Below are 11,343 nucleotides of genomic sequence, written 5' to 3' on the forward strand. Positions count from 1 at the left end.
TTTTTCATGAGAAGGTTATTGGTCCATTTGGTAAGCGACTTTATTAAACGTCACTAGACAGTATGTCCCACATAGTGTCCAGTTCAAACACAACGTTCACTAGTCTACCTACATTAGCACACCGAGATCCACCGTATCTTTTTTCGTATAGACCTTTTCATTCCAGTAGTTGCCTGACCGGCGGCTAGAGGGCGCTGGCGCACTCGGCGCCATTAGGTTGCTTCATTTTGGTCGGTTTTGGTTTCAACGTACACGCGATTGTGATGCTGTTTCATGCCACTTTCGAATAATTTTGCGATATGAATTTCTTTCTAGTAGCACAGAGCGAATGAAACAATAGTATTGAGCCACTTGGCAAACCACGAAGTGGTCTCAAGCCTAAATTGCGATCTTTTTTTACTAACACTATATGCGTCTAATTCCGTCAATCTTTAATTTCGGCCAGGTTCGGCGGTGAAACAACTGCGCTGATGCACAGGGAAAAGTACCCTTCTCCACGGCCGTACCCGTGGACACTAATTTCAAGAAGAAAAAAAAAGTAAAGAGCAGGACAAGCTCCGCCTGCAGCGTGCGCTGGTTGCCAGCCGCCGTGCTTTGGCTGTGCTTGCACCGAGCGGTACGGAAGTAGATAGCTCCCGCTCAAGTCAGATATTGAACTGACCATCTTATATTGCAACATACTATATTACATGAGTGCTTAGTGAAAAATCAGGTCGACAACATGATTACCAATCTGCTGAATCACCAAGAACAGATGAACTGACAAGTTTACTGTTCGATGTTTGGTTTCCGTACACCAATTTTGTCTAACTTCGAGACTGGAAACGTGTTTTATAATGACTAGAAAAGTTTAATATAATCACGTAGATAATGTACAAAAAGAGATATTGTCTCGGCCTGTTTTATTTAAAGAAATTAAGCGCTCGAGAAATAGGCTGACTAGAAAATTTCTTTAACTGAAGAACTTATTTACAGCCTTTCAAAATATTGGCCTTATGAAATAAACTTTTTGTTATATGGACATTTGCTTACGACGTTTTCAAGGTATGAGGATGGTGAGATAAGTGAATGCCAGACTTCAAATAAAGTCTGATATTCATCTTCCGTAAAATTTGCCGAATGAAATTGAAGAGCGCAAAAGAAATGATCTCCGATAAGTTTAGCTGAAGTCGAACGCCAGGCGCCACCCAATGGACCTTTGTAGAAAGGTGTTCACTGATTTGAAACGATGCGCTTTGCACATTTTGACGTCGCCATCTACTGAAAGTAACTCCCTATTCGAAGTCGACAACCGGCTGCACTCGGGTGATTTTCATGCAGAAGGATTCTTTTCGGCGTCACATTTAATAAATCATAGGCACTATCAACCTGTCTGTGGCAGTTTCTTACGCGGGGAGTTAAAATATTTGCGTTGAAATAAATTAATTGAAACTGCATGGTTATATTAAAAAATGACTTAAGCAACTGAACGACTATGGACATGGGACCAAGCATGATATACAATTTCGTGGAATTCATAAATAAACCGATAAAGCGAATGCTTATATCACCCACGCGATTAAGAACGTAAAACCGATATAGGTGCGATATTGCGAACAAACAAGTTGCCTAATGTTAAGGTACCATTATTTCTAGCATTAAAAATAATTAAAACTAAATGTTTGTTCCCGCGCTTTGTCCGCTAGTTCCCTAGAGTAATCAAAAGAAACTGTTTTCGATCTGTTGGAACTACAAAACACAATGTTTTCAGGAAAGACACGTGGCTAATTACGCTGAGTGTTTTTGTTTTCTTCCTTGACACCAATGCGCACTCATATATATAATAACATTGGGCTTCCTATTGCAAATGTTCCGCCTTTATTAGTAACCAAACCTCAGTTCTCATAAGTTATTGGTATTTGAACCCTCGAGGCTCTCTTCCAGTCATATATGTATTAAATGTGCGCAAGTGCAAACGCTGATCCCCGTTCCTATAAAACCTTTTCACGCGTATCCCGCACGCCGACGGTAAAAAATATTCAAAACGTGTTACAAAATCAACTACAGAAATTGCACGCATAATGATGTAATGCAATTGCATGGTAAGTATAAGTATCGGACGGCACTTTACGGAGTAGGGCAAGAAACGCGGTGAAACGCGACGAAAAACACGGATTCAATGCATCCACCAAGGCGCGGACGGGAGTGTGGAGCAACAAGTTGAAGCAACCTAATGGCGGCCGCATCACGTGATTCCAAGATGGCAGCGCCCATGCGGCGGAGGGTGAAAAGGTCTATAAGGAGTTATCTGTCAGTGCATTGAATAAGATTTTATATTATCTCCAGTTTGTCAATGTAAATAAGCTAATAAGACTCTACTAGAAAAATTTACACTGGAAATTGTGCTGTAGCGTCCATGCGCACTCGAGCTTATACATAATATTAGCGATGTGAAAGTTACAATTGAGCACATTGAGGGTCATTTTCCTTACCTTTTCATGGTCCCAGAATAGGAAATATTCAACAACATGCAGATTAATGAACCGTGTTATATAATGAATATAGAGGTTTCAAATCCACGCTGAAAGACAAAATGCATGCGAATTCTAACCTTCATTCGCATACTATCGTGGGTTTCATTCATCTTGACATCTGAACCATTAGAACGGAGCATATATCCCACTGAAACACCAAATGCAACTCACCTTGCACAACTAGTCTGGACCTCGGGTTTTTGTAATAGCGGAGTCACAATTTCTACTCTATAAACAGCAAATGTAAAAAAACAAAACAAAACAAAAAACATTTCCAGCAGAAGGAGCTGAGAAGATGCTTTGCCCACGATATGCAAGAGAGAAATGGCCTCACCACGCCACTCAATAGAAACGCACCAGTTTTGTCACGACAGGCTCCATCAGCGCCTTCTATTCAAAATGAGAGCCAACAAAGAACAAACCGCATTTTAATATCACGCGGCTCGAAGCACCGAACATTGGAGCGGAGCATTTGTTTTTTTCGGCAGAAGCCTCCCCTGAATATTTCCCTTTCCAACGGGCAATGAAGTCGCTGGCAGCTTACAACACGCCGGTGGTAACTTATGATGTTCACACTTCCTGCTTCGTGATACTTACTTCTGCGTTCTTATTTGCAAATGCTGGGATCACATGAGCTGCAAGGCGATAATGAGACACTCGGGACTCGGTTCGTCCTGCATATCTTAAGCGGTCAGGGTCGACGACGGTTCTCAATTGATCCTGATGATCTATTTGCATTGTGAGAGGGGATATCTATCGTGTGTTCCCATATTGCGGAAATGCTTTAAACAAGGCTCCCTGGAGTAAGCCGGAAACCAGATTGCACTTATTTAAGAGTGTCAGCGCTCATTGTGGCGTGTCTGAGAGTATTTTTTCCCGACCGTTTTGGTGTAGTTTGCGTTTTAAGTACAATTCATAACCGTGCACAAAATCATACAATTACGTTGTCGTGCAATATGGAGATAAACTTTCACCCGAGGTAACGTCATTCTTGCTGTATGCATATAGACAGAAGTAGTACTATGTTTTCAATAGAAATAAAACTCCGAGGTCTAAGCATTTATTTACAAGCTGTGACACACTCAGGTGGTGCCACAGAACTATGTAATAGCGCACAAAATCTTTTAAATCATATTGTATTTAACACTGCTTACATTTCCTGTCTTTCTGACACAGCGCTCTGTGATTTGTTTTTCTCCATTAAAATAGATATGTTTTTTTGTTTTGCAGACATACTTACTGCAAGTCAATGATTAATGCGACAACAACACTTCTTCCTGCACGCATCGCCTGTGCACCTCGTTATGTGTAAGATAGTACGTATATGTGACTCTCCCTCTCTCTGTTTTCCTGCCATTCGCAGGCTACTACCGAGACGCCCATGGCAAGTACGATGACCTGTTTCGACTCTTGGGAAGCTTCCAGCTGTTCGTGTCCTTCCTCTGGCTCTTGGCGTGCATCTTCGAGAAGTACAAGGCAAAGAAGATGGCGGCACCGCCTACACCCAAAGAAGACGCAGTCTGAAATTCGCTTCTGGCGGAAACGTAATGTCTACTAGCCAAGCAGACACACAAAGAGTCCAGAATCTCGCTATACCCGTACAAAACACCGACTGCACTCTGAAGAAGCAGCCTGGCTTTGCGACCGCCAACTGAGTTTGGTCGTTTGAAGGAAAGCCTAAAGTATACCAGTGTCTTGATGGCGGTTCACAACCCATTGAAGGTCCATTGGTTGTTGGAAACCTAGGTTTTGTAGTAGCGCGATGTTGAAGCGCAGGTTTCCTCGAACTCAACAATAAAGCTTTTAGCAGCCGTTGTGATATAATTGTAAGTCCGGAAGGGGGCGTCAATTTTGAATGTTCTGTCAACGCCGATGGTTCTGCGTGGTCCCATAAAACACCATCGTCGCATACAGGAAAACAATTCATGGAAGACCTTATCGAGCACCACGGCTCGCGACCACCCGGGTCACGTGAGCAGCGTCACAACTAGAAGATTGCTACGATCGAAAGCAAGCATTTCAGTGTTGCACTAATGTGAACGACAAAGTGTTAGGTATTCAATTTCCAGGGGTGAAAGTGTCAAGAACTGTACTGCTGCGCGTTGGTCAACTCTGTTTGGGCCTAATATGTGTCTCATGCTCACTACTGGAAGCTGGGGTAGTAAATAACAAATAGCCGCGAAAGCCGTATTTATGTCTATTTTTCAAATGACACATTTAAGAGTTGTGCCAGTGTACGTTGTGGTTTGTGCCCACATATGGGCTTCAGGCATGCCTCAGCGAAGGAGACGAGGCGCTGCAGCGCTTTCTTTGTGTGAGCGTACCATTCGATACGCTACTAGGGGACGCTATTCCAGTGCGTGGATCGCGCCCTATTTGTGTGGTTGTAGCATAGTTTGGAGACGGTTTGACAGGAAGAGTTGCAAACTGCGCAAGCAAACAGGCATCAGCAACAATATGATAAACAGATAGACAAGATATAAGACTCTACGTCGGTTATTAACTCGCAACGGCCTTCTCTTCTGGCAAGGTGTCCAAGAAGTTCGTGGTTCCGTTACTTTGCTACATTCTCGTAGTCCACGTACATTCTGCGAATGTCATTCGTCACTTTTATTTCGCCGTCGGTGTTGCAGAGTTTGCAAGCCTTGTTAGTCAAGACAGTGTGCGCAACCACTACCGCGCTTTCTTGAACAATAAAAATGTTTAACTGTTTTTTGTAAACACTGAGTCAAACTACATCTGTTTTTAGGAGATGTTATTCTGAAGAATGTTGCGTATTGATATGTTTAGTCTGAAGCTACGCTTAAAGTGTTCAAAGAATACAGAACAAAAAAAGCGAGGAAGGAGTGTGATGATTATATTGTTACGGTGATTATGAGATGATTTAATTTACATTGAAGGGGACATCGGAAGAATAAGGGTTCTTGTAGAAAACCCAGCCAGTTGCTCTAGCGTCTTCGTCTTCCTTGGTCCCCATTCTCGAGCTGCCTTTTTTTCCTCTTCGCGTTATAACTTGCCCGCCGGGGGAAACTGCGTCTCGCCGTTTTGAGGAGCGTGGTATGGCTTGAGTCGTAGGACATGAACAGTCTGTGATTGCTCAGGGCGTTGATTTTGGAAAGGTCCGTAAGGCTTGACAACATAATTGACGTGGGAGGTTTGGTGAAATATTTTGTATGGACCGCGATAACGTGAAAGGAGCTTTTGAACGAGGCCGATGCGACGCTGAGGTCTCCAGAGCAACACCAAAGCTCTGGGAGACTAAACGGCGACGTTGCGCCCGTGATCATAGCGGACAGATTGCCGCTCTTGCGAATCTAGAGTCCGAAAGCGTGCTAATTGTCGTGCCTCCTCAGCACGACACCTGGCGTCGAGCGTGTGGTCCATGAGCGTAGTGTCATATTGCAATAGAATCAGGGAATCAAGCATGAGGGATGGTTCACGGCCGATAGAAGATAGAAGGGCGAATAGCTTGTTGTGTCGTGGCGTGAGGAGTTGTAGGCGAAAGTATCATATGGAAGGACAGTGTCCCAATTGCGGTGGTCAGAGAATATATACATAGAAAGCATCTCGGAGATCGTCCTGTTGAGTCGTTCAACCAGGCCGTTTGTTTGGGGATGATAGGCTGTTGTCTGTTTCAGAGATGGCAAAATTACTTTGAAAAAGTAATTAAATCACATTACTTATTACTTTCTGAAAACTGCCAAATAGTAATTAAATTAGATTACAAATTACCGCAGACTAGAGGTAATGACATTACATTACAATTACTTTCCGAAAGTAATGAAATTACTCTGAAATTATTTTGACATTACTTTTGAATACCTTAAGGCAGAAATTCGTGCTCATTCCATATACCGCATACACCAACACATTGTATTCAAAACAAGCCCTCGTTTGCCCTTTCAGCGCGTGTGCAGGAACCAGATCCGGGAGAAGCGAGGCGCTGCGCATGCGCAGTACCGACGCCAGCGCCACTGCAGTGATGTCACGTCAAAGAGCTGAGTTGGTCTATATGTACCAAAACTCAGATCTTCCCGTTTACACCGCAACAACATTATGTGCCTCAAAGTAAACCATACTGAACGGTGGTTTTGCTGGCGCACACGGCATGAGCGTTAAAGATGATGAATAGCTTCTTTAGTTGTGACTCAGAAAGACAGTCGACTCACCGGTTTCGCTGTTCATTCAACGGGGAAGGTTCTTAATAAAAGTGTGATAGGTTTCTGTCTTCCTGATTTAGAAGTTGTTGTCCGAGTCAGTTTATTTAAGTCGGGCAATGGCAGCTCGTTCTTAGTCGTCACGTGAGATGTTTCTCTTCCGCCTCGGATACAATCTAATTCTATTCTGCCAAAAGCCTATTCTCGGTCATTCCTTTCAAGGAAAATTTTTCCCATACACCCGAAGAGCCCAAGTTTGTGTGCATTGCCACGCAAAGGGCCTGAATAATTTTTAAGTAGAAGCGTCGCCAGTTGAGGAATGGCGAGAGCTTCTTAAATTGTGTACTTTCCCAACAAACAAGGGGGAGGAGGCGCGATATCTGCATGTAGGCTTATTCCCGAATAAACTTCCCAAGGGAAGGCAGCGAGACATACCGCGAGCGGCACCTTTTTGCTCGAGGACGCACGAGACGTTATGGGGCTTTGACAAGGCATTTGGAATTACCTATTTATTCCGGTTGTTTGTTGTTCACAATGGTCGAAGCTTACGGTTTAACCTTGCTTAAAGGGATGCTGAACCGAAATCTGGATTCCCCAAAACACGCGGCAAAAGCGTGCTTCGGGATGCTACAAACACCAAAACATCACTCATACAGCGATATGTCGAACGGATGACCGTATTTTTCGAAAAATGAGGCGCATTTGGCAGGAATGTTGACGCCATGTTTCTCCGAGAAGGAGAGGGAACGGCCTCGCGTCTTCTCCGCCTTGCGGCCTTGAGGAAGCGAAGCGAAGAGAGGAGGAAACTAGGTATCTTGACGGTCTCGCGCCTCGTCGGCCTGGTTCAATCTCGACTTCTTCCGAAAATACGGCCGTCCATTTGAGATATCGCCTTACTATAGTCAGTTACAGGTTAAGAAGGTAGCGGCAAATGCCCCTCAAAGGGAATCAGATATCCCTCCGCCACCTCCGCATCCAATAGCGTCCCACCGTTTCCGTGACGTCGCGGACAACGCGCGAGGAGGGTCTTGCCTTTCTGTACATATTTGCTTTATCTTTCGACTTTGACTTAGCATTGTGGAAGCCACGAGAGGGAGATTAGAGTTCTCCCCACCGACGGAAACAAATACGACTTTCGGGGATTAGCTTCGCCCCCGATGAATACAAAGGCTGCTTTCAGGGGCTCGGTTCCCTCTCCTATGAATACAAAGGTCGCTTTCTTAAAAAGTGGGATCGGAGACAAGTGGGAATCCATTGGAGCGGAACAAGGAGCGTTTCCAGTGAACTCTTCTTTCGACTGCGGAGAGATTTGAAACGGGCGCATCACACTTGTGGGAGGAGCTTCTCCTACCTTCTTGACTTGTAACCGACTATAGTAGTGTTTTATGGATTGTAGCGTCCCGCCTACATCTCCAGCATTGTTTTTTTGAAATCCAAATTTCGGTTCACCATCCCTTTAACGAAAGGACAAGGCTGTGTATCTGTTTGTCCTGCCCTCTCATGTTTTAAATTATCTTTAGCTCACAAGCGATGTACCCGTCGACTTGTAGCCTATGAGCCGTTCATGCCTAAGCTGACGCACTGTCAGCTTAGGGATGAACGGTAAAAGCTACGTGTTTGTTGGAGCAGTCACACGTCTATCATCCGCCACATAACCACGCTCTCGTTCATATCCACGTGCAAAAAAAGGGACGGGACAGGGGATTAAAGAAAGGTGTTATAATGGTTTTGGTTAGCTAGCATCTCCCACCGCATTGTCAGCTTAGGGATAAACGAAGTATAGTATCGTTCTGATGACGTCACGCCATGAATCTGTCGTACCTGGAGTTCGTAAGCTATTGCCTTCCAGCGATGTTTACAAGAAAGCTTTTCTCCTTCGGCTTCCAGCCCTCCTTTGTGTGTCTGTACAGCTCTTCGTACAAGGCTTTGCGCTCAGGTGGCCGTTGTTTATTTACTCCGATGCTATTTCACATTTCACCATGTAAAATAATTTCCTCTTTACTGAAGCTTGCAAGCGAACTTTCTAATTTAGGACAAAAGCAATTTCAAAAGTAATGAGTAATTTTCGCTAAATTACTGCCTGAAAGTAATTCATTACAGTACTAAATTTATAGCCTAGAGGAGTAATTCATTACATTACTCATTAGTCCAAAAAGTAATTTAATTACTGTAATTCCATTACAGTAATGTCATTATTGCCATATCTGGTCTGTTTGTGGACAATGGAGCAGTTTCGTAAACCTTCACTGACGACTCTGTATATAAAGAGGCGACCTCGGTCGGAGAGGAGTTCCCTTGGTGCACCATGCTTGAGGATTACATCTTCAAGGAGGAAAATAGGCGACGTCAACAGCAGTGCCAGTGAAAAGGGACCTTGTAATCGCGTACCGTGTGGCACAATCTACTGCAACTGCCACCCAGCGTTTGCCAGTGCAGGACTCAGGAAATGGGCCGAGAACGTCCAATCCCACTCGATGAAACGGGTGGTCAGGAGAAGCCAAAGGCTGAAGTATTCCCGAGGGCCGCGTAGATGGTGTTTTGCGACGTTGGCAGGAGTCACACGAGGAGACAAATCGTTTGACTGTGCGGTACATGTTTGCCCAGTAGAATCGCTGTTTGATGCGGGCATACGGTCGAATGACATCTAAATGGCCCGAACATGGTGAGTCATGCAGCTGTGTGAGCACTGTGGTCTGAAGATGCTTAGGAATGACGATAAGTAAAGGAGAACCGTCTGGCCAAAAATTTTGGCGATAGAGGATGCCGTCATTAATTCTGTAGAGACTAGAAGATGAGCGATTTGTTCCGGCGGTGACCTGATTGATAATGGTTTGGAGAGTACTATCACGACGCTGTTCCCGTGCGATGTTAAGAGTCGCGGATATGGAAAGAAGCGGGAGTGTCGCCCTATCGGGCATGGAGTCCACTGGGTCTACTGGGTGCCGAGAAAGGCAGTCGGCGTTCTTGTGAAGTTTCCCTGATTTGTGAATGACGGTACGGTCATATTCCTGGAGACTGAGGATATGCTTTGAAATCGGAATGTTGTTCTTGACCACCACTAACCTCCCGTGTCTCATGTTGTCATGTTTCTCTGCTCGTTGCCGTATAGCATTTCGATATGCAGCCACCAGACAAACTTTTTTTATTTTTGTTGCGATAATGTCTAAGCTGGTCTATACATTGCACTGTGCCATGAATCACCAGTATAGATTTCAACTTCACGAAAACAAAAGTTTGCAGCCCATCTACGGCAAAGACATCAGATGGCATATTTATCCTTCCCGCTGTCTAAGCATCTTTGCTACGCAGCAAATAGAATTTTGGTTGCAAATAAGCTCTTTTTGTCTAAGAAAAACGACACAACAGATCACTGCCAGTGCTCTTCTTTAAAGCGTAAGCGGGACGTCTGTGGCCATTTACATGACTGAGGCCTCTGGGAATAACAAAGCTGTGTGTTAGCACAGCGGAGAGCGAAATCGCTTTACAAGTGCTCTGTTTCGAAGTCTAAAGGGAACGCCTATGGTCATTCACATGACCAAGGCCCCCCTGGAAACAACAATAATGTATGTCAGCACTGTGGGCAGCTAACTCTTACTGCCAATGATCTGTTTCGAAGCATAACCCTACTGAAAAAAATTATATTAATTTTTTCCTGATATGTTTATTGGACACCTTTTCATATCAGACCTTATTTCATATCAGTTTTATATGCCGAATATCAGTTACACTAGGCTAGGTGGCGCTAGGTACCGCCCAATTCATGTGCCACAAAAATATATTTATTTACTCACGCCACCATGTAGCTACATTGCGCATACCACTAGCATCATTTGAACAAATACATCGAGTGCATACATACACGGTACAATAAACATGAATACAAAAGCACACCCAATAACTACTTCGAAGCTCTGCGTTTCCGCCTTTTATACAGGTCGTTTTGTAAGTACGGAGTTTTTCGGTGACCGCCTACGCAATAAATAGTATTTTCAGCGTGTTGTATTTTTTTCAGTAATGTCATACTTCTGAGAGTATTTAGAACGGCTCAGGGGACGAATCTCTTAATAAAAGCTAAACGCTCATGCCGTAAATATTTGAAAGCCAGAAAATCAAGCCGCTCCACTGCGGTTCCTAGCCATGTGTTTGCTTTGCCCCGCGGCACGTCATATACTGAAAAAACGTTATATGAATTTATTTCTGATATATTTATTGGACACATTCATATCAGTTGGCATATTTTGCATATCAGTTCTTATATGTCGCATATCAGTTTTTGGGTATTTCATATCAGTTCTTATATCGCATATCAGTTTTTAAGTATTTCATATCAGTTTCATAGATAGCATATCAGTTTTTGGGTATTTCATATCAGTTCTTATATCGCATATCAGTTTTCGAATATTTCATAGCAGTTTCATATGTCGCATATCAGTTTTTGGATATTTCATATCAGTTCTTATATAGATTCATATACTTTTTTTCAGTAGGGAAACTGGACGTCGGTCGCCATTCACACGACCGAGGCCACTCGGAGAATAACAATAACATGCGTCAGTACTGCTGGCAGCTAGCTCTAACTGCCAATGATCTGTTTCGAAGCATAAACTGGGCGTCGGTGGCCATTCACATGACCGAGGCCACTCTGAGAATAACAGTAATGTGCGCCAGCACTG

General features: G+C 43.9%; 1 protein-coding gene across 2 annotated transcripts in view; it reads left to right on the plus strand.

Annotated features, from left to right (window-relative positions):
* LOC8033496 overlaps positions 1-5,234 on the plus strand; it is an 82,056-nt gene extending 76,822 nt beyond the window's left edge. For both annotated transcript variants that reach the window (XM_029991332.4, XM_029991331.4), the window contains exon 5: positions 3,877-5,234. In XM_029991332.4, coding sequence (XP_029847192.3) covers positions 3,877-4,037 — 161 coding nt within the window. In that variant the 3' untranslated portion in view covers positions 4,038-5,234. The remainder of the gene's footprint in view (positions 1-3,876) is intronic.
* The last annotated feature ends 6,109 nt before the right edge of the window (positions 5,235-11,343 follow it).

The sequence above is a fragment of the Ixodes scapularis genome, unplaced genomic scaffold, assembly GCF_016920785.2.
Source record: "Ixodes scapularis isolate PalLabHiFi unplaced genomic scaffold, ASM1692078v2 PGA_scaffold1__304_contigs__length_218370807, whole genome shotgun sequence".
NCBI lineage: Eukaryota > Metazoa > Arthropoda > Arachnida > Ixodida > Ixodidae > Ixodes > Ixodes scapularis.